A 23,573-nucleotide genomic window follows, 5' to 3' on the forward strand; every position below is an offset into this window, starting at 1 on the left:
ATTGATTTCATGCAATGTGCTATAATCACATTTACCCCCTCTCCATGACTTCTTCCTGATCTAGCTCCACCTCCTCCCCTACCCCTCCAAACTTCAAGTTCTGGTTATTCTTTTCAGTCCCGGCACCAAGTCCATTTGTGCTACCCATATAGTTTGGCTGGGGAGGAGGAAAACACAACCTGAGATGGACTTTTGAACAATATTAGTTCTTGCAATCCCTGAACACAGAGCATCTCTCTATCAGTGCCTGCTTTCTTCCATTTCTGTCATCCTGGATTGCTGGGTAGAGAGATGTCTTGGTGAGTAAAGATCTTGCAGTGCAAGCATGAGGACTTTAGTTGTGATCCCACTCAAGCAAAAGGTCAGGAGCAACTGCACCCACGTGTAATCCAGCACAGAAGACTGGAGACCAGAGGATCATGGGTACTTGGCTATCCATTCTACACCAACACTGGGCTCCAGGCTCAATGAGAGACTCTGCCTCAAAGAATAAGGTGGAGAATATCAGAGGGAGATATCCAACACTGATTTCTGACCTTCAGATGAATAACCACAGGCACACACATCTGCACATGTAGACACTGCACACACATGCATGTATACATGGCATATGCACACAGACCCCAATAAAATAAATAAATAAATAAATAAGCGAATGTGAAGGAAAGGGTAACCTGGGGATGCTGCTGAGCATCTTGCCCAGTGGTTCTAAATGGGAAGAGAGAGGAGGGGGCTCCAGGTTAATGCTGATACTACAGCTGGTCTGAGACGTAGCCTTGAAGAAACACCACAAAAATCCCCTAAAACGTAACTGCTTCAAAAATCAATTGTGCGCTGTGTAAGAACTTTAAATCACATCCTAAAAGACAAAGACAGCCCACATTGCATCTCATATGTTACATGTATTCATGAAAAATTCATAACCAATAAAAACCAAAGTCTATTGAAGCCCCATAACTGACTTCAGTGATCATAAAGATCACATGCAGTGGGCTGGGTCCCTGAGTCTCAAGTTTGTGTCCCAAGATTTCCCAGCTAATGGATTTCTAAGGCAGTGAGAAAAATATTTAATTCCAAAAGCATTTGAAGCTTTAAAATTTCGTAACATTGACATTTCTCTCCAGCATAAATAAAAGCCTCACTTTTCTAGTGGATTTGCTATTTTTAAATGTGTCCAGCTATTCTTCCAATGTTTACTCTATTATCCCCAGCTAATATCTGCCAGATGACAAGTGCCTTCAAATTATTTCTCAAATGTACTTGAGAAGTAACATGAAAATGACGTCAGCAGCTATGGGAGGGGGATGGGGTAGGCAGGTCCATACACTATACATAAATAAAGCACACATAATGTTTTATATAATGATTTAAAGCTTTATTGCTTATAACTATCTTGAGAAGTCTCAAATCAGAGGAGATTTACACAGGCAGAATAATGAAACCGTTCTCAGAGCCATAGTGAATGAACATAGAACGAGATCTGTACTGAACCAAATGATTTATCCCTGAGGACAGCTTTACACTTAGCCATCTATATACGTGTGTGTGTGTGTGTGTGTGTGTGTGTGTGTGTGTGTGTGTGTGTGTATATTCATTCCATTAGGGCTTACCTGGGAGATAAAAACAAACAGATAAAGCCTAAGGGTGCGAGGTGGTGGTGGCACATGCCTTTAATCCCAGCACTTGGGAGGCAGAGGCAGGTGGATCTCTGTGAGTTTGAGGCCAGCCTGGTCTACAAGAGCTAGTTCCAGGACAGGAACCAAAAGCTACAGAGAAACCCTGTCTCCAAAATCAAAAAAAAAAAAAAGCCTAAGGGTAACAAATTTTAATGAATATTGAAAGGAGGTGAGAAATTACACTTTAAACTAAAGGTATAAGATGTCTAAATCATAAAGATGACTCTGAAAGATTGACCCCTGGTAGGTTTTAATATATTTTCATTTAAGAGAAGTTAGATGACCCCTGGTAGGTTTTAATATACTTTCATTTAAGAGAAGTTAGATTTAATTGGTGATGCCCACTGTGTAAGAAGTAATAAAAGCCAACATTTCAAATCAAGGTTTTTCTTGTCAGATGGAAAGAAGCAGTCATTATATGTCTATCAACAGATTTTTTGGTTGATCTCCCAAGTTCCACCCGTGACGTCATTTCCTGTTCATGACTTTATCTTCTGCAGGGCACTGCAGAGGATTCCAACCTCACCTGCGAAGAAGAACGGCACATAGGTGAGTCACTTGTTAATAGATGCGAAGCCCAGTAGGGTCGCTGGGGTGGACCACCCTGAACTTCAGAGACAGCACTAGGCTGGTCTAGTGTGTAATGAGTTCTAGAGTTGTCAGCACTAGGCTGGGTCTAGTGTGTAATGAGTTCTAGAGTTGTCTACATGATCTGCCCCCACCCTTCACAAGTTGTTTCCTGGAGCTAAAGGGGTTTGTTTAAGCAACAGGCTCACCAAGAAAATGCCCAGGGCTGTGTGCTCTTTTTGACACATCTATCCATAACAGCTTCAAGACTCCAAGCTGTTAAACCTAAAGGAGTGGGGTTCATTTAAGTCCCCCATGTCAGAATCATCGGAGGTCCAAAGCCTCCTGCACAAATTGAGGAAATTTAGCTTGGTACTACAACTCAGGGCTATCTTTTTTTTTCAGCACTTGGGATGATTTGAATAGGGATGGCCCCCATAGGCTCAAATATTTGAATGAGTGGTCATTAGGGAGTGGCCCTACTTGAGAAGAATTAGAAGGTGTGGCCTGTGGGAGTGGGCGTGGCATTGTTGGAGGAAGTGTGTCACTAGGAGTGGGTTTTGAGGTTTCAGAACCCCAAGCCAAGCCCAATGGCTTACTCTCTTTTCCTACTGCCTGTGGATCTGGATATAGAACTCTCGGCTACTTCTCCAGCACTGTGCCTGCCTGCCTGCCACCATGCCCACTATACTGATAATGGCAATAAAAACCTAATTATAAATTAGATCCATAATGAGTCCAGGGTAGTTTTGTAGTGCTAGCCTGTGTCATATGACGCCACTTGAGTGCAGTTTTGGTTCTGGACACACAGATGCACACACTCTGCCTGAAACAGCTGGGCTTATATATGAGGCCATTACGTATTATGAATTCCAGTGTTTTAGTGGTGCATACAAAGTTTCTTCTGCTCTTACAGAAATATGATTTAATTATAGAAACATCTTTTGGTGGTTTCCTGCAGGCATTCCTCACCCATTCATTCAAAAGCTCATACGTGGTGTGGGAAGTCCTTCCGTAGATGGGTTGCTTTTATTGGTTAATGAATAAAGAAGTTGCTTTGGTCTGTGATAGGACATAATAGAGCTAGCTGGGGAAACTGAGCTGAATGCTGGGAGAAAGTAGGTGGAATCAGTGAGACGACATGTAGCTGCTGGAAGAGACAGATATTGGAACTCTGCCTGGTAAGCCACAGCCATGTGACAATACACAGATTAATAGAAATGGGTTAATTTAAGATATAAGGGCTAGCTAGCAATATGCTTATATGACTGGCCAAGCAGTGATTTAAATAACATAGTTGCTGTGTGATTATTTTGGGGTTGGGAAGCTGGGAGTGAACGAGCAGCCTCCATCTACACTAAAGTATCGAATATAATCCTTATGAGTAAGGCTAGGTTCTAGAGACTTGACAAAGAGCCTGATATTTAGCTATGCTCGGGTCTAATTGAGAACAGAGGCACTAAGTGATTCTAAAATGGTGAAATCCTCTGGAAGGAAGATCTACAAGAATACAAAGACGTCCTACAAGAAGAGATGTCTGTGCTACACATGGGAGATGGACTGGCTTTGGACACCTCACATAGGTCTGGAAGAAGAGTGTTTGAAGCAGAAAGGATGCCATTGGCAAAAGTCAGGTGAGTGTGCAGGGACCAGAAGCTGGTCCGTGTTGCTAGAGGGTGATTTCGGGGGCCACAGTGAAGCAGGTATGAACAAGGGAGCCCGGCAATGTTACTACAGTAACTGTTATAACATCCACCACCAAGGAAGAGCAGCAAGCCGACAGCAGTAGAGGGGCTGGGGAGTGGACAGCCAAGGAAGCAGACAGAACTTAGTTCTCAGTTGAGATTCCAGGCAGGGTGATATCCACTGCCATAGAGAAGAGAAGAAGCCAAAGGGCAAATAACGAGGGAAAACCTGGGAGTGTCGGGCTGCACGCGAGAAGGTGGGAAAGTGGTGAGAGATGGGAGTGGATGCCAGGAGGTCAAAGGCAAAGGGACAGGTTAGGCAGTTTACACAGCCCTTCCCCTCCAGCGAACCTATGACATTTATGGAGATGTTTCTTTTGTCTCCATAGGAAAGGTCAGAAGAGATAGCCTCTATCCGAGGAGAGAAGGTAGTGAGGTACCAAGAGGCTGAGAGGTACTTACTATTGATGGAATCAGCCAAAATCTTCAACTGCTGAGTGTTGTCCAGGACCTCAACCCTTTGAGTGTAGGGGTCATAGCGAACTGAGAAGGGCCGGGGGATGGTGGCAGCAAAGGCCCTGAAACCAAAATCAAGGGCCTAAGTGAAGGGTACCATTTAGAGAGAGGTTATGCTGAAGGGGCTCCGAGTGCCTTTACTTTGCTATAAGCTCTGGAACTCCCTAGAACAGCAGCTCAGAAGCTGGGGCAGAGATGTGAAATACAACTGAGCGAGGGCAGCTGGAGAAGCCTTTGTATGCATGTGTAAAAGCGCAATAGGCAATGACTTATTCAATAAGGAAACTGAGAAAATGAAACCTAGCTACAGAGTACTACTTTAAAAAAATATCAAAGGGTACTTGACAATCACTGCAAAAAGAAACACAGCTCTGGTCAATTGACTAAAACAACTATAGTGGCATGGATTAGGTGTCTGAAATGAACCTAGGACCATATTAAATTCTAACTGTTCTAAACCCCTTAAAAATATCACTAAGTAACCCTTTACCCCAGCCCTAAGAATTAAGTACTGTGGTTACCTCTAGTTTACAAACACAGAGGCTGAACCTTGGTAAACAGGACGTGGGCCATCAATGTCAGTTGCAGTGCCGTGAAGGAACCCAGGCAGCCTGGTTCTCATCTGGGTGCTTCCCTGCCTTCCCTACGCATGACTCCCAAGTCTGTAGGAATCTCCCAGGGGTGGTCTTTATGAGGGACATCAATCAGTATAACTAACAAGACGCTCGAAAGACGCCTTAGCTATTATGTCTAGGTTAGCCTATGATGAAAGTGAGAGCTACTGTGCTGAAAATGACAATTATCAGGACAGGCAGTAAGTTGCCCCAGGTTTGGCAAGAGCAGCATCCTAAGTCCCAAAGTCGTGCTGTCTGGCTTCCTTTCTTGTCAGTTACAGCCCTTGGGATCATGAGCAGTAGGCTTTTTTCTCCTCTGTTCCTCACATTCCTTATTGTTCTCTAAGATCAGGTTAGTGACAGTCCCCAGCTCAGAGGGTCATCACACATGCTACTACATGACTTGTGACTCACAAAGTCTGCTTCCACTTGCCCTCTCTGAAAGCAACTTCAGCTTAGTGAGTGAGTGCCTTGTGTCATGAGACGCACATCTCTGATTATGACTGGACCAAGTGTCTTCCCCTCTCTTCTTACGGAGCACCCCCTCACTGAATAGACCTCAGTTGGAACAGGCAGTCGCGGGCCTTCTTTCTGGAATCTCACCTCACTTTCTCCTTGGCGTCATTGAAACTCTCTGCCACGTAGTACAAGGGCTGGAACTCTGTGACACTGTACTCCTGCGAGGCCGTCTTCTCCAGGTCCAGGGGCAGCAGCTTCGGCTTCTCTGACAGACAGTACTGCAGGGACCCAGAGAGAAGTTCCCACCTCCATCCCATCATCCATCTGCAAAGTTCCTCTCTGTTTCCCTAGCCCAGTGCAAATCCAGTAAACTGAGCTGTCTAGCATGTACTGGATCGGCTCTCCATAGCTCATGAAAAACCTACAGTTAGCTAGAAAGAACTCACTGCAAACACTTCATAGTAAGGAACTCAACGGACACTGGGAGCGCCGACCATATTTCTTGGCATATGTTTGCATATTTACAAAGTTGCATGTCCAGGTCGGCTTAGGCTCAGGAGGCCTCTCCTTCACAGAGTCCTGGAGACTTGTGCTTGAATTTCTACCTCTAACACACAGGTGTGCCCAGATCATAGCTGCTAAGGCATCGACTGCCTGAGAAAGCGCAGCTCTAAGCACATCCAATCGCACTTCAGCGAAGCCTCAAGGATGAGGATGCTCCCCCGTGTCCCTGCTTCTAAGCATCCATGCTTGGTGTCCGTTAAACTCATACTTGTAATTCGCCAAAGGATGACAGGAGCCCGGCGCCGTATGCCTTAATGGAGTCTCCCTCCTTGCAGAGCCCAAACTCCACAGTAAACCAGTAAATCTGGAAGAGAAAGCAAGCAAGCAAAAGATGCTTATCAGGGATGAGCAAGGCATCGGGTACCCAAAGTACCAGGACATATCCGGTAGGTAGGAGTCTGCACAGATACAGTCTCTGAATCGGGGGAGGGGGGGCCATAGCATCACGTCTGCATCTCATGTCTTCCTCTCTCATCACCTGTTGAATCAGGGGTAGATAAACCATGACGTGATAAGACATGTTAGAATGTGCTAGACGTTCCCAACTAGTTCTTTTCTGTGTGGCGGGAACGTCTCTATGCCTTCTACTTTTCTGCCTGTGGCAAACACTGGAACGAGAAATTCCTAAGATATATTGAAACTGGAAAATGGAAGGCAGGAAATTGCCAACGGTGCCGACCTGGTGACTCCATAGCACCTGTGTGCATGGTCCCCGCTTCTATGGTAAGAGGACAATGTTTGGCAAGAATGTGAAGCCAAGACCCATTTTTACCCTCTGTCTGAGGAAGACCCTAAAGACCTTCTAGTGTGGGAATAGAGAGGTAAATATTCAAATCCAGCCAGTCCCTGGCACATTATGGCCCAATAGATTTTCAGGACCATTAGAACAGCTGGTTGGTGTTTCCAAGGAGATCCTATTTAACAGGTATGTAGAAATATCTATAAGCATGCTCACTTAAAAATTCAGCCCCTTAAAAATAATCAAAATGTGACATCTCATTCATGTGACTGTAATTTGGCACGTTCTTATCATGATTTCAAATGCCCTAGCTGCCAGGGAGAGAGGAAATCTTCAGTGATCTGAAGGCCCCAGCCTGAAGCATTCCCATAACCCCTCCAAGGACAGGAAAGACTTACTGTGGCCAGTTTCTCGATGTAGTCATCGGGCGCACCCAGAGAAGCAAGCCCGATTTCCTGGTGGAGAGAAAGAGTGTCACTGGCACAACCCATATTAAGACTTAACCCTCAAAGCCAACCTGGCACCCAATCATGGGCAGGCAATGCCTGACTAAGCGCCATCTGAGGGGTTCAGATTGACCCTGCATATTTTTAGACCCTGACTGGGCCACATAGCATGAAGGTACAGACCTCAGGAGCAGAGATGCCAACAAGGGAGCTACAGAGAGCGAGAGAGGAACGAGACTGGTGAGCACATTAACCCCCAGAGGTTTTCTTGGTTTGAGCAAGTCAAAGAACGGAGTTGCCATGGGTTCATCCAAGGAAACCTAGGGTGCAGAAGCTCTGAAGAAGACTCAGAGTTCACCTCTGGACAGGAATATAGTGATGTCTAATCAGTGTCCAGTGGAGCAGAGATGCTGAGTTGATGGGCCATATGTAAGACTGAATTTGGCCTTGACGTCTAAGCCAAGGACACAAATGTCCGTAATTTTATTAGAGATAGTATTCACAGCCACAGGACTGGTTAAACTCACTAAAGGAATTGGTGTGGGCCGGGAGGAGGATGAAGGATTTTGTCTTTCTTGAAGAAAGAGGCTACGTGCTCTATATCAATGCAGCCTCTCTGGATCCCACCCGGAGGCTGACCTACACTGCCCCCACAAAAAGTGTTGTCTGGTGTAGGATAAACTAGATGGCTCAGAGGTTAAGAGCACTGCCTACCCTTCCAAAGGTCCTGAGTTCGATTCTCAGCAACCACATGATGGCTCACAACCATCTGTAATGAGATCTGGTGCCCTCTTGAGGAAGAGACCTGGTCAGTTGTCCTTATCAACTTAGACCATGAAACCCAATATGGACAAGTTCAACAGAATTGCCATATACGGGCTGCCCATGTATGCTTATCCATTCAAGTTGATTGCCCCTAGCCTGGCTCTACCACCTCATTTCTCCTAAATCTCTATTCCTAGATAGGCTGAGTATAACAGAATCCATTGATAAACTAAGATCGTATCCCTGCCCTTTTTTCTTTTGATATCATTTTCAAAGTTAGGGTCTCATTATCCCAGGCTAGCCACAAGCTGACTGTACAGGCAAGGGTAGGCTTGGATTTCTTATCTTCCTTCTTCCAAATGCTCAAATTAGAGGTGTGTGCCACGGCACCCAATATCTTGTCATTGTTCTTTGTAAGTCAAGATCTTGGCTTATAGGGGGACCCCAATATCCCTCTGCACTCCCTCGTCACCCCCATACTGCTCTACAGTGGTAAGAAACTGTTGCCTTTAAATCAAAACAAAATGTTCTCACAGAACAACTCTCTGCCTTGGGACCTTCCACGTCAAAGTTGAGAGCGTCAAGCAGATGATCCAACAATGTCTGTTGACGTTAACTGTCCACTCCTCTCCAGGGCTGCCCAAAATGCAAATGATTTAAGGAAGGTTGCCATCTGCTCTACAGCTACACAGACTATCTCTGGGGTCAAGAATTTAAGCTTCCTATTCTCCAAGGAGAAAGCTTCTAATTCTCCTGTCATAGTAACCAGTCCCTTTTAGAACTGCCTTGAGCAATCAACACCATCTTGGCAGCCGTAACTACACTATTGGCAATAACACTTCCATAGTCAAAGTTCAGCCAGACACTCCCACTTCTGAGGTCCAATGGTTTCCGGGCTCCATAATTCTCCTGACCTCACGTGGAAACAGCAAGTGTTTTCGTTTGGGGAGCCTATGTCTTCCGAGTAGTGAGGAATCAGCTGAACCTTTTTATTGGATTTGTTTGAGACGTCAAGTGGCAGCTTCAGTGCTGAACAGCGTAAACACTTGCTGCAGCTAATGGGAATGCATGAGGATTCACGCACAGTGTCAGAACTCTCTAACTCCTGCTTGAAGCAGCATTCGCTCATGAGCCATCCTTTGATTTATCATTCTTTTTAGTGAGGATGAAGACTAATAAAGGGGGGATTTTACTGATTCAAATCCGTGGAAACTGAGGCACAGGCTGGCTTCTCAACTTGCCCCAGTTCACACAGCTCCCGTTCACCAAAGCTCTGGGTTGAGCCCATAAGCACCTGGGAGCCATCTTCCAATCTTCCATAATCCCGGCTACTCAACTCTGTTTTAAAATAGTTTTATAGCTTTTAAAAATTATTTGGATGCCTTGTGTCTCTGTGGGGTGTGTTCACATGAATGCAGACGCCTGCAGAGACCACGGTCATCATTTCTCTTAGAGCTAGAGTTAAGGGTGGCTATTAGTTGCCTGATGTGGGTGCTTGAACAAAAGCTATGATCCTCTGCAAGAGAAATATACTCTTAACTGCGACGCCATCTCCCTAGATGCCCTCTACACACACACAATTGTGAGATCCCCCCCCCAATGATGAGAGAGAATTAGAATTTTTTTAACTCATCAGAAAACAATTTTGAGCTTTACCATTACTCTAAAAGATGAATCAAAGCCATGGTACCGTTTTGACAGTGGCAATGGGACATTTGGATTTTTTTTTTATCTTTCTTCCTTTCTCTAGCCAGTTATACATAAGATCATTGACACTGGATTCTTGGCCAACGTTATCACACATACAGATGACCACCCGACAAGATGGAAAGTGCCGAATCTCAGTACTGGAGGGACAGCAGCTGAGGCGACGTCTGCATAGAGATGAGAGATTCTTTCATCTGTGAGGAGGTTCTAACGGACAGCTGATCACTGAGATTAGCCAGTTGGGCACAGGCACCTCAGAGGACGATCAGTCACCAGACCCAGGCCGCAATTCTGGGAATGAGGGTTCAGCTTGGTCCACAGAACCACACACCCTTCTCGGTCTCCTGTGGGTTCGTGGAATGATACCTTGTTTCCACTCTCTCGGAGCATGTGGAACGATACCTTGTTTCCACTCTCACAGAGCATGTGGAACGATACCTTGTTTCCACTCTCACAGAGCATGTGGAACGATACCTTGTTTCCACTCTCACAGAGCATGTGACAGCCCCTTTGTCAGGCAGGGACAGATTCATTCCAATCAATCCCTAGAACTATGTCTTTTTTCCTTACCTGTGAAAACTGGGCAAAGCTGCGATCTGAAAACAAAGGCACATGTCCCAACAGTTCATGACAGATGTCACTAAAACAGAAAACACAGCATTCAGTGGAGGGACTAGTGAAACCAAGTTAGACTCAGGGATCTTATATGGAGAATGGACAGGAAGAAACAGCTCATTGACACGTGGGACTTCACTCTAAAGAATAAGCCCTGTGCTGAGCAAAGGATCTCTTGAAATAAAGTATGAAAGAAAAGAAAAAAAAGGGTATAAAAGAAAGAAAAGTCAGAGCTACTAAGAGTCCTGGGAGACAGGAAGCCAGCATCCCCATAGGTCTCTTCTCAGGTAACTGTGTAAGGAGTGAGACGCAGTTCAGAGTCCTCCCAGCCCATGTCTCCTTGCTACTCACCTACCTGGAGAGGGATAATGTGCCCAGATTTTCCAGTAAGAACTTTTTTTAACAAAGGAGTTGTTCTTTTCTTGGCCAAGAGTAGGCCAATAGTCAAAAAAGAAAGGCTACATTTATCTAAAACAGTAACAGGTTGACAGCTAGAAGTCCTTTCTAATCGGCAGCCATTAACGTCATAAGAAGGAAACAATTTGGGGTGTCATACTGATCTCTTTGGATAAACTTCTCTGTGACTAATGAGGTGGCTAGAAGCCCAAGCAGAGAGCACAGTGGCCACCCATTCTCTCCTTCTGGCCAAGACATAATCCAAGCAAGGAACTGGAACCATCTAAATGCGTATTTCAGAGATGCTGAGATCACTCGACTACTCTCGCGCCTGTCCTATTTGGAACTTCCTCCAGTGGTCTGAATTTGCGGCTCAATGGAACCTCTTTTCCTGCTACGCAAGGGAATCCTAATCCTTGGTTCACAGAATGGCCAGATCTATGAGTCCAAATTTCATCTATCTGGACCAAGAAAAAAAAATCCCAGGGTATGAATTTCTCTTAGAACTATGATCAAACAAAGCAGGCAACAAACCGTGCGGACCAGCCTGCAATGAACCTGTTCAGCATTCTTAGCAGGTAGGACTAGGACCCACTGTGCTGGGCAGTGGTAACGGGAGAATGAGACTCACGGTTCAGGTGTGTACATGGGCTTAGATCCATGTCTGATGTACTGTGTGCAGTGGAAGACTCGGAAGGCCAGGCCATTCAAGAAATCACGAGAGGACAGTAAGCCAGCAACAGGTCGGAGGCGGAACCCGGTACAAGCTGGAAAGCAGAAGAACCTAAAACTCAATGCCTAGCGTGAAGCCAGAAAGGCTACGTAACTCCCAGCAGAGAAGCAATGCCCCAGGGTGTGGACTTTCTACCAAGGAGACTTGGCTTCCAGTCTCTGCCCCCTTGGCTGTGTTGGGTCAAGTAAACTCCCGTTGCTGAGATTCAGTTTTCTCACCTCCAAAATTTAGGTGAGTCCTACTGAGGGATATACTGAGCATCGAAACAGTAACGACTAAAAATTACTTAGCAGAGCCTAGTCCCTTACAAACATTCAGCAAATTTCTCCGTGGTTACTGCTTATCAGGATCAAATACTTTTCCATTACTTCTCATGTTTCTGCAGTAGCAAGGAGATGTAAGATCAGCATTAGGAGTAGAGCATGCAATGAGACTTCCAGAATCTCTTCCAGAACCGTACCACACACAGGCCATCCTGGGAGGAAAAGCTACGAGAAATCTACTGCATTCAATTTAACTCTCTCTCTCTGTCTCTCTCTCTCTCTCTCTCTGTGTGTGTGTGTGTGTGTGTGTGTGTGTGTGTGTCTCCATCTCTGGCTCTCTCTCATCCCCCCCCCCCATCTGTAAAGCAGTGCATATGGGTTTCTCTTAGCTCTACAATGTAGGGGGCACTGAGAACTGGTAGATGTTTCCCTAATCAAGAGCTAAAGTATTGGGAAGTTTTTGAGCACCCATCTACACCACATCCTCCAAATAACTCTTCTATAAAGCTCCCAACTGCCAACCGTCCTCTCCTTCCTACACCTGCTCCTCAATCCTCTCTTCCCTGGGAGCAGAAGGCGGCACTACTGATGACCATAACTACAGTACATGCCAGGCACAAGCTGCCCCTTGCAAGAACTGCGAGGAAGACACTTTATCACCCCTACTTTAAAGATGGGGAAGTTGAGGCATAGGTTAAAGCTCTCAGTCCAGAGTCACAGGTCTCAGGGCTTCAAAGCCTTTTGACTGCAATTGTATAACCTGGCAACAGCTAGCATTGATGCTAACATCATTCTTACCATGGGCTCAGCATCCAGCAGTAAATGGGAGATCATCTTTAGGACCGGCTCTCTCTCCCTTCACCCTACACTTTCAGGTTGATAATCACTCTAGTTCAAACTCTTGCTCCTTGCTTTATCCTAGACATGGGGAGAGATCTGGAAGATGGCCTCATCTGTCCTAGTTCTAAGCTCCCTCCCTGCTTATTTTACTTATTTTATTAAATATACTTATTTTGGCCCATTCCCTATCTCTTCGAGGCTCTGATGCAGAGAATAATTATTCCTTTGTATGTGACTGTGGCCCATCCCCCCACGTCTCCTTCTCCTACCTTGCATACGTATGTGTTCAGTTGAAACTGGTCGACTGTTGGGGCTTTACTGAATGAGCATCCCATTGTCAGAAGGAGAAACCTATCTCCCTTTGGGAAGGCTCTGCAGGGGCTTACCCCTCCGACAGTGCACTGCCGAGCAATCAGGTCACGTTAACCCTCAGATTCACCAAACGCTGACAGTGAACCCAGCATCATGCCAAGTGCCTTCACATGCAAGATCTCATTCCATTCTTGTGATTTCTCTGTGATGGATGCCAAGAGGGCGACAGTGTCTGGCAGGTGAACCACGTGAAGGCAGATTTACACAACCAGAAAAGGTCAAAGGCAGGATACATCCCAGATGAATAGACTCAGAGCGAGGGACTCTTGGCACTGGTCCACAAGAAAAGCATACTTTCTCCTTGACTTGGCATGACAGCCATTTCCTAACAGTGGGCACTCCAGGGGAAACACTGCCTGGGCACCTCAGTTTTGGGTCTGAGAAAAAATCCTTTCAGAGACAGCTATGTGCCGTTTTTGCTTGGGTGGAAGAAGATGGATAATGGAGGTGAGACAGAAGGCAGGAGACGATGCAGCTGGATTTTCCTTGGGAGACTCAGCCTGCAGGCTCCCTCACACCACTACTCCCAACAGCCTTTGCTTCCTCCCCGCCAACCCCCTCCCCGGCCACTGCCTGCAGGACTTGACCCTGCTGAGGACTTACACTGCAGGAACTGGGATACATCTTCCAGCTGGGGGATGTTGTCTTCACGGAACCCACAGTACTTTTCCAGAAGTGGGAAGATGTGGTTGTGCTCGTAGCAGGCATGCGTTTTATACAAGGACTTCAGGGTCCTGAACACTGTCCCCCAGGTCTTCTTCTCTTCCTCTGTGTAGTCCACCCGAGGGATGGGCTGCCCACTAGAATACAAGCATGGACAGGTGTATCCAGCGGGGAAGTAAGCTCACAAGAGAGAGTCGGGCTTCACCATTTGTGAGACGCTGCCACCAACCAGCATTGTTTGCAAGAGCAAAACCACTATCATGTTGGTCCCCACAGGAAACCATGGTTGGTTGAGGAATTGCTATCACTCTGGGAAACCATTTGGCCTTTCTGCTCCCTCACAGTCTGTTCAGGGTAGAAATGTGCCTTCAGAGACGACACAGGCGACATATACAGCAGTATACACAGGTATACAGCAGTGTGGACGGAGTGATACGCAGACAGCGCATCTGTTTCTAACGGAGACCCCCACACTGAGCGAAAGCAATTCTGCTATGGCTAACCTGGATTTACTAGCTAGGGGGCGTGTTCAAAACTTGTCCGGGCAGGTTGCATTTGCTAAGCTTGATGTTTCTGTTCCTGGGAAGTTAGAGCTATTTAAATGTAGGCTAAGGTACCACAGCGTATATAGCTACATATCTTAAGGTGTGTAAGTCACAGATTTGTCAGTTAACCAAGTTTTAGACCGAAGGTAAGAAATCTATAAATATTGAGATGGAGGAACAAAGAAGCATGCTAAGGTATAAGGTACGCTTCTATGTGCCACATTTGTCAAAGCGCCGACATGAGACCCTGCCCCATTGTGCTGATACACTGGAGCCCAGAAAGTCAAGGACAGATGGATCTTAATAGCGCCCCCTCAGGTGACTGATGGGAACTGCAATTTAAGAGTCATTAGTTTGGCAGCTTCTAAGCTGTGTGCTGAAAACAATAAAAACCAAACAAAGCCAGTGACCCCACACTTCTTGTGCTGTCTCTTTCAGCCTGTGGCATCTGAGGAAGGGGACACTCAGGGCCACATTTACAGCTGGGACTGTGGTCAGGGTTGTCCAGTCATCGTCTCTTTATCCTGACCACCGTGATTGGCTGACACAGGGGTCCACGTCTAGTCACGAACGATAAGACCCAATCACAGAACTTTGGCTGACTTTGTGGGAAAGAGCGAGAGCTTCTAACTGAGCTGGAGCATCACACGGAACCCACCTCTGAGAAGGGAAGGCCAAGCCTGAAACAAGAACAGTCTTAGGGTGCGGGCTGGAGAGACAGAAAGAGATCCCCGGTTCTGAACCTGCTTAGGCCCAGGGTTACTAGACACTGTGGAAATGGTGAGATTAATTCTAGGGACAGATAAAGTTAAAGCCTGCCTTTGTCACCTCCTAGTTATTTGACTTCTTTTAGCCTCTATTTCCTCATCTGAAAAAAAAATGAGGGTTTATTATAATACTATTTATGTGGGGGGCATGGAATTTAGCAAAACCCCAAATACTCAGCAAAGAGATGGTAACCAAATTGACTATGAAGAAGAGTTCTTGCCTGTACTGACTTAGTGGGACAAAGGTGAGGACAGAGAAAGGTCACCATGTTCCCTAATTTCTGCTAAACAGAAGCCAGGTCCACATGGACTTTAATTGACTAAGGCCACACAGCTCTGGATCTTTCCCCTCCCAGAGTCATTCGGAGAAAGCAATGCTCTGGATGTTTCTCCATCCACAGGTAGATTTGCTTTCACCCCACAAGGCCCCAGCATTTTCTTCTGTCGCTGATGTCCTGGTACCTTAGTTTCTGGGACAGCTCTGGAGCTTCTTTTTATGCATGTCTTTTCTTTTCCCTTACCTCAGAAACTGCTGTCCTCAAAACACAAGTTCCCCAAGTCACAATTTACATAGTTCCTGGGACTCACGACAGCAACGTCAGTATGTTCCCAAACACACATTTGATATGGCCATTTTCTCTCGATTAAAATGATAGAATCCTGAGCAGGAAATAAAAATCCCATCTGACAGTTGCCCTACAAAACTGTACGCTAGATCAGTAGAACGTAGGAGTGTCGCTGGTGCAAAGGCTCCTGGGATAGCAATTCGCTGGAATGGCCAGCTCTTTTCCTCCTGGCCTAATGTGGAGACCATAGGCTGCCCCATTCAGGATGGAAGCCTCTCCAGTCATTCCAGACAATGAACACTGAGCTAGCAAGCTTGGGAGAGAGCTGGGCTACAGCAGTGGATACTTCTGTTTGACCTAGAGGCAATTTTTTAAACCATTATTACAAGAGAGCTTAAACACGCATATACACACATATACAAACACATACAAACACACATACACACACATACAAGCTCTTTCACACACACACAAAGCAGGGTGTTCTGGGCTGATTGTTGCCAATCTAGAGCACGGGCTAGGGGTATGTTCTTCTCTCGGTTGTCCAACAGGGAGACTTACTGGCGGTAGTTGTAGGCTATGTCAGCAAACTGCTTTCGTCTTTCCCGGTACACAGGATCTTTAAAGCCCTAGGAGAAAGAAGAGACTTGATGACTCAGGTCTGCAGAGGGAGAGGCCTGGCGCTGTTGTAGAATTGTACACTGTGAAGATGTGTTGCTCTCATTGGTTTAATAAAGAGCCAATGGCCAATGGTTAGGCAGGAAGAGTTTGGGCAAGACTTGTGGTTGAGGGAGAGCCCTGGGATAATGAAGGGTGGGGTCACCAGGATTCGGAGAGAGGCAAGATGAATTTGACATGCTGAAAAAAGGTACCACTACATGGTAAAACATAGATAAGAAATATGGGTTAAGTTGTAAGAGCTAGTTAGTAATAAGTCTAAGCTATCAGCTGAGCATTTATAATTAATAATCAGTCTCCATGTCCTTTCTTGTAAAGCCAGTGGTCCCGACAAAAAATTCCACCCACATGACACCTCTATCAACAGTCTGCTTGGAAGCCTTTCCGCTATGATGGTTCACACTCCTTTCCTTGATGATACTCTAACACACAGTCTCAGTTAAATACAGAGGAGGTTTTCCCATGGTTGAGAGAGACGCACACTTAGCCACACCTTCAATGCAGTGAAATCGTCGCCAGCCTGACATTCCTATATCTATGGATAGACTCTGTTCTTAAAGAAATGTCATCCACACCATTCCCAGTTTCTAAGCCAACTGGATCACGCCAAGTTAGATGTCTGTGTTGAAGGCATAAAATATTCAACCAGTTTCTGAGTGGTGTGTGTTTAGTAATGCCTCCTCATGTGCATGCATCTCTCCTCTCTCTCTCTCTCTCTCTCTCTCTCTCTCTCTCTCTCTCTCTCTCTCTCTCTCTCTCTGTGTGTGTGTGTGTGTGTGTGTGTGTGTGTGTGTGTGTGTGTGTGTGTGTGAGAGAGAGAGAGAGAGAGAGAGAGAGAGAGAGAGAGAGACTTGAGTGTCAGTCCTCAGGAAACCGCCACCTAGCGTTATGAGCTAGGCATGTGACACCATGCCCAGCTCTTTACATGGATGCTGGGGGCTGAACTTGGGTCATCATATCTGAACATCTGTTCTTTTCTAACTGAGCTATCTCCACAGTTTCTATTAAAAAAAAATACTAGTCACTACGGAAATGAATACGGAGGCTCCTCCTCACTTCCTGTGAACAAATGGGTATACCCTTACTGCTAGGGCAATTTAATGTTTTGCATTTTATTTTCTTGAAATAAAATATTTCCAGATAGCCCAAACTGGCCTCAACTCTCCTGCCTCAGCCTCCCAAGAACTAGGATTACAAGCCTGTGCCACCATGCCCTGCTGGCAATTGTTGAAAATGGCATTTCCCAGGTGTCTACAGCTGTGGCAGTTTTGGTATAACGTCAGGCTGATTTCCAGAATCAACGAGAGACTCAGGGAAGTGGATCCATAATGGCGAAGCCAGGCTTTGGATCACCCAGCCCTCTGCTCTTCTTATGACACCTCAGTAACCGTGAACCTTTCTGACCTGGCAGGCGCTCCGTTGACTGAGCGAGCCACCCCGCACAGGAGGATGACGAGCGACTCCTCAGAGGCTGACTGGCAGGCAGTCTTCCCAGGGTGCCACGCAGCTCGTTCCCAAGTGTGCAGAGGGGGCCGAGTGTGTCTTTGTTTAGGGTGGAGTGGGGGCACATCAGGAGCTGGAAGTGTCCCAGCGGATGAGGAGGGTGCTTTACAGAAAAGTTCACTGTGGTCTGAAGTCAAGACACTGGTCCACTGCCATGGAACTCGTCTTTGTTCCCTGCAGACGTTTCCCAACAGGCTCTTCCAGAAACCACTTTAATTCGCTATTATTTGTCTCCAAACCATGAGCTGAATGGCTTGAAAACTAAGGCTTGCATCACAGGCAAGGTTTAAAGAAGCTTTTGAAGAAGGTCGATAGCCCCTGCTTTCCAAATGCTGCCTGTTTTCTTTGGTTTATTGGATATATATATAATATATGTGTTATATAATGTCCATATATATTATATATATATCAATCAGTGTCAACCAGCAGTTTAAAAATGTTTGGAAAATTTATATAAATTAATTTTACCTGAGAACATGGAACACAGGAGCATTACTGACAGAATTACTGACATCGAAAGAAAAAACAGGAGAGGGAGGGAGGAGAGGGGAGAAAGAGAGGGAGGAAAAAAAAACTGGAGAAAAGACAGGAATGCGAGATTTCAGGATGGGTTCTGAGAAATAAGAAAATCTCAAAAGCACCACACTGGTAAACTAAAATTACCACACCCAAATCCCAACTGAAGAAAATATTACTCGGTTAAAGACTCTATGACAGGGCGGTTACAAAGCACAAGCTGTTTTCCCTGAAACACTGACTGGGTTGAAATCATTCATTAGAAATAGGGGGCTGGAGAGATGGCTGAGCATCTTAACTCAGCTCAGAGCTCTCGCAGCTCTTCCAGAGGGCTCAGGTTTGGTTCCCAGCACCCACATAAATAGGCTTCATGTCCATCTGTAAGTCCAACTCTGGGGGATAGCACACCCTCTGCTGGGCTCCATGGGCATGTGCACCCATGTGCCATGTGACACTGACACACACCCACACACCTATGCATACATAGAAATAAAATAAATCATAAAAATCAAATAAGGAACTTGGGAGCTTTTTTATATCTGCTGTTGGTTTCTGAGACAGGGTCTTACTCTGTAGTTCAGGCTGGCTTCTGCAATCATCCTGCCTCCGGATACTGTGCGTTGGGATTATATGTGTATACCATGACACCAGACTTTAGGAACCTAAGACCTTGCAATTAACATAAGGTCCAATTATACTGAGGAAATATGAGTGCCCTTGTGTATTCTAAGCAAAAAACCCGGTCCTTTGGTTTAATTCCCAAGCCCCGTCAGCTTGCCGTGGGAGGACCATCTCTACTGGACTAAACAATAGACACTTAACCTATATATCTTCATATTTGAGGTCAGAATAGCAGCTCGAATTTGACAGTTGTCATCTGGACTAGCCAGTCTTAACAGAGAGTAGTCTGTGTCTCTCTCTAGCCATCCAAAATAGTGGAAGATGTTCACACCAGCAAGCACTCTGAAGAGTGTCTAGTTCTGTTTTGCTATCGGAATGGTAGAAAGTGAAGCCCCATTAGGCCATTTGCTGAAGGGTCCTGAAGTGTAAAAAATAAATAAATAAAAATAAAGCACAGCATTTTCATTAAGATTTTCCAAGCCTAACCATGTTGGCAAATTGAGATTTGGGATCTGAAGCAGAAAAGGGGGGAAGGGCATGAGGACATTGGGAACATAAGAGAAGACCCATTTAGTGGAAGGGTTTCTGTCACAAAGTAACTGTTTGGGAGACTCCGAAGTACTAGGTCAAACACAAATGCATCCTGCCAAGGGCAGGGGGTCAGGGGAGGAAGGGATCACACTGACTGCAAGGGACAGAGCAGAACAGGGGGTCCTTGAAGAAGAACAACCCCTCCACTGCTAGGCTGGTGTCTGCTTGCAGCTCACACCTTGAGGCCAGGCCCGGGGGGAGGGGGGGCTGGCAGCTGCAGGGAGACATCCGTGGGTTTGCTCTATGCTTGGCCCTAGTTCCCAGCATCTGATGAAAGACAGAAGGAACAGAGAGAGCCTGGCGCCTCCTCTACAGGGGGACGGTGTACCTGATAAGTTCTGTTTTGGCGATAAAATTCTTGACAAGGAGAGGCTGGGGAGCCAAAGCTGTGGCCTGGGTTAGCAAAGAGAAATGAACTCCAGAGAGTCTGAAGGCCGGCTTTGGCTTCTGAGGGAACATGAGACTAAAGGGAAGGACATGTCCCTCTCTCTCTGGACTGGCCTCTCCCACCCACCCAAATGATTAGGATAGAGGCCAAAGGGAAGAACAGAGAGTCAAGGCCGGACCATGGGGCCTGGGGAGGGAAGAAAAGTTCTCCTGTGTGCGTCCGGCAGGTTGGGTCAGGCTGGACTTGCCTTCCTCGTGAGAAGAAACCTCCCAAGATGTTTCTGTGTGCAGGGCCCACCGTTGAGAGGCCCAGGCAGAGGCTCATTAGAGAGGGAAACCATCAGAGCCATGTAGTGTGGCCTTTGCCACCTCTAGGCTCCGTGAAATGGAGTGTATCAGCTACAGGAAGACAACAGAAAACCTGTCCCTCCAGAGTCTACATTTTCGCTTTGTTTTCAGTTTGCTTTAATTTCATTTGGTTTGATCTAGTTTTGGTCTGGCCTAGTTTAGCTTGGTTTTAGAGACAGAGTCTCACTGCCTAGCCCAGGCCGTCTTGGAAGTCACAAACCTCCTGCCCGAGGCTCACAAGGGCTCACCACCATGTCTGTGAAACAGTGTTTAAGGCTTCAGTCAGATGCCTAAATACAACTTCTGTCCTCTGCTCGGAATAATTTATTCTAACGTCACAGCTAAGATTCGGGAGAGCCATTAGAAGTCCCTTTGGAGATGTCACTGGAGTGTGGCGATGAAGGTCGGCTTGCAGTCGGCAATGCCTGCAGAGTGACAGGCAGACACATATGTGTACACTCGTGTGGCTGTGCATGTGTGGGCCTCTCCCAGACACCAACATTATTTTAGAAAAGTGTGAAAATAGTATTTCTTCTGCTAGGAAGGTAGAGGGTAGGATGAATTCACCTTGTTTCTATTTATAAAATGCTCTCTCGTTCTCTCTCCTTCTCTCTCTCTGCCGGCGTATTCATTGTCTTTCTCATGCCAACCACGTCAGCTCACAAGCTTTACTACTTAGGTTGGAGCATGCGCCTGAGCCAACTGCTCGTGTTTTGAAAGGCTGGCCTATGGCTCCCCATTTGTTGGCATGCAGGAGATTGGGTTTCTTGTCGCCAGCCAAGCCTGTGTCCTCAACTCCCCTGAGCACTGGGTTAAGGGTCCAAGGATCCCAGGCTCCAACAATAGACAAAGCATATTTGAGAAGCTACCTGACATCTCTGGGCCAGTCTGTGAGACGGAAGCCTTAGACCTCTTATAGGAAACTGCCTCTGGGAAGAGAGAGCCTCCTGTTGGTTATTACACCCCACAAGGCTATGAGGAGAGTCTGAACGGACACAGACATGCTCCAGCACCAGCCACGCTAAAACCTAGTTGATACAAACTGCTTCCAGGTTAAAAAGGCCAAAGAGTCCACTGCCTGACTGAGCCTGGAGAACATAAGGTCATAATGGCACACTGCCCATGGTGCCACCCACCCATCTCCATTCCTGTCACTGTCCCCTCGCTGGGCTTGATTTAAACACCCATAAAGTAAGCACAGGCAGAGTTAGAAATACACACGGCTATATAGGGACAGCCTTTCCTAGTCACTGGTTCACACCCATTCCACAGTAGTAACCGTAGTAACCATGGTAACGGCGACAGTGCAATCTCAGGGTCTCCTCAGTCTTCACTTTCCCTGCCCTGGCATAAGTAGGAACTTACATTGCTCCAAGCTGGAGATGGGGGAGGAAGGGAAAGGAAGAGACGTTGGAAAGAAGGTGGGAAGGTGGGAAGACCTGGGCTCACCGGGTGGTCTGCATCCAGTTCCGCTCCATAGCTGAGAATCTGGTTGGCAAATCTGTCCAGCTCTTGAATGGTCCTTGGGAACCAGGGCACTGCAACACAGATAGGGCAGAGTCCTGAGTGTGGACTGTGGGACGTGTGGCTAACGGCCTCCCCGATCCCCCAATTAGTCACATGGATGGTGACGGCAAACGGGGTTCTGCATAACTCCTAAACTGTTAAAGCTACAAATTTAAGCTGGGTAGTGGTGGTGGCGCACCTTTAATCCCCAACCTCGGGAGGCAGGTACAGGAGGATCGCTAAGAGTTCAAGGCCAGCCTGGCCAACATAGAGAGTTCCAGGTCAGTAGAAGCTATACATAAGAGACCCTGTCTCAAATAAATAAATAACAAAATAAAAATTAAAAAATAATAAGTTCTATTTTCTGGTGAAACTGATGTTAAAACATGTCCTCAAGAGACCGCCAGGCTAAACCCTGCCAAGACCATTCTTCTTCAGGACCCTTTGTCTCCAAGAATGAGGAATGAGGTGGTCTTAGCCCAGTCCCCTACCGAAGCCTGGAGCCCACTGAAGGACCCTTTCCCTGCCCACAGAACCCAGGAGAGAGTCAAGCCCTGCCCTCTGGAATGTTAGACCCTTGCACTCTGACTGAAGCCCACAGCCCGCTCTCAGTCTCAGGCCTGAAGGTTTGCCTGAATTGTCTCCTCCCCACCCATCACTTAGAGCAGCCGTCACCAACGATTCCTCTAGCAGCAAAAGATTATATAGCCCCAAATATAAATAGGACAAAAGTTAAAGAAAGAAAGATGAGCCCTTAGAACCCAATTTCCCACCGTGTGACTCCCTCCCGAGTGCCTTGGGCAACCCCATGACACCTTTGGATCTCAGATTCAGCTACAGCCCCGTGGAAGCGACAGCAGGGTAGCTAACAGTTCAGTTTAGAAAACAGCACCATGAGGGAGCACGCGATCACATGAGTTTGGTATTGGCAACGATGATGTCCTTCCTAGAGAGGGACCGGACGGAAGAGCAGATGACACCACCCGAATCTTTGTGGCTTATAAGGAAGAGACACAGGACAGAAACCAGGAAAATGTGAACCGCGAGCAGCCTGAGGGCAGGAGCCTTGAGTGCGCACGTGCAGAGGCTGAGGCGACGTGGAAGGGAAGGGGGAGGTTATGGGAACACAGAGGGCTTTAGCGATCGTGACCACCGTTCACAGCCCCTGCTCTGACATAGTTTCTTGTCTCGAAGTCTTCCTCAAATAAGACAAATATTACAGCTTCTCTTATACAGATGGAAAGCTGAACAGTTTAAAAATCTGAAAATCAAAATCACTGATTTAAGGTCACGCAGGGACTAAGACAGCATCTTAATGATGAGAGCAGACAGACACGGCAGGGTCCACGCAGCGAGCCAAGACAGTGGCTGTTACCCCCGAAGGAGGCTGAAGGGCCCAGTGCTGGAGCAAGCAGCCCCAGGCTGGTTTCGGATGATTAGGGTCCCTGTGCTCAGTCCCTTCTCTGAGAAAAAGGAAACGCCAACAATAAAAAGGACAGCGGATGTTTCCTGAAGACCTACCATGTGCTGGGCACTGGGGTGAGCATTTGGGGTGGAGTGGGTCCTCTAATGGGAAGTTTCCTTGAGGAAGGAATGAAGGCGGCAATACAGCCCAGGGTATCCGCTCAAGTGGGATGAGAAAGAACACTCCTGCCATCTAGTGATCAATGTGAGGAAGTGCTCTATGGCGATCTAAGCAAGAGCCTAAACAAGAATCGGCAAGGGCTTCTCCCAAACTAGGAGACAAGGACTGACACCCACTCATAAAGTGAAGTCAGAGCCTGTTCTCTGCGGATCCCAGCTGCGGAGCTCTCCACTCCCCACATCAACAACGCAGACCAGCCCGAGGTGCGGCTCTAAATACTCCATGCGGCGAGCTCTTTGGTACCTCTGTCTAACCAAGGTGCCCGCGGTGCTCAAAGGAT

General features: G+C 46.7%; 1 protein-coding gene across 1 annotated transcript in view; it reads right to left on the reverse strand.

Moving 5' to 3' along the window:
- Positions 1 to 1,966: 1,966 nt before the first annotated feature.
- Positions 1,967 to 23,573, reverse strand: part of Pah (phenylalanine hydroxylase) — a 47,366-nt gene continuing 25,759 nt past the window's right edge. Inside the window, exons 4-13 of the mRNA XM_075954190.1 lie at positions 21,592 to 21,680; positions 16,060 to 16,127; positions 13,561 to 13,757; positions 11,381 to 11,516; positions 10,309 to 10,378; positions 7,219 to 7,275; positions 6,290 to 6,385; positions 5,662 to 5,795; positions 4,391 to 4,506; positions 1,967 to 2,202 (exon numbers count right to left, since the gene is read on the reverse strand). Coding sequence (XP_075810305.1) covers positions 2,156 to 2,202; positions 4,391 to 4,506; positions 5,662 to 5,795; positions 6,290 to 6,385; positions 7,219 to 7,275; positions 10,309 to 10,378; positions 11,381 to 11,516; positions 13,561 to 13,757; positions 16,060 to 16,127; positions 21,592 to 21,680 — 1,010 coding nt within the window. The 3' untranslated portion in view covers positions 1,967 to 2,155. The remainder of the gene's footprint in view (positions 2,203 to 4,390; positions 4,507 to 5,661; positions 5,796 to 6,289; positions 6,386 to 7,218; positions 7,276 to 10,308; positions 10,379 to 11,380; positions 11,517 to 13,560; positions 13,758 to 16,059; positions 16,128 to 21,591; positions 21,681 to 23,573) is intronic.

The sequence above is a fragment of the Microtus pennsylvanicus genome, chromosome 20 (assembly GCF_037038515.1).
Source record: "Microtus pennsylvanicus isolate mMicPen1 chromosome 20, mMicPen1.hap1, whole genome shotgun sequence".
Taxonomy (NCBI): Eukaryota; Metazoa; Chordata; class Mammalia; order Rodentia; family Cricetidae; genus Microtus; species Microtus pennsylvanicus.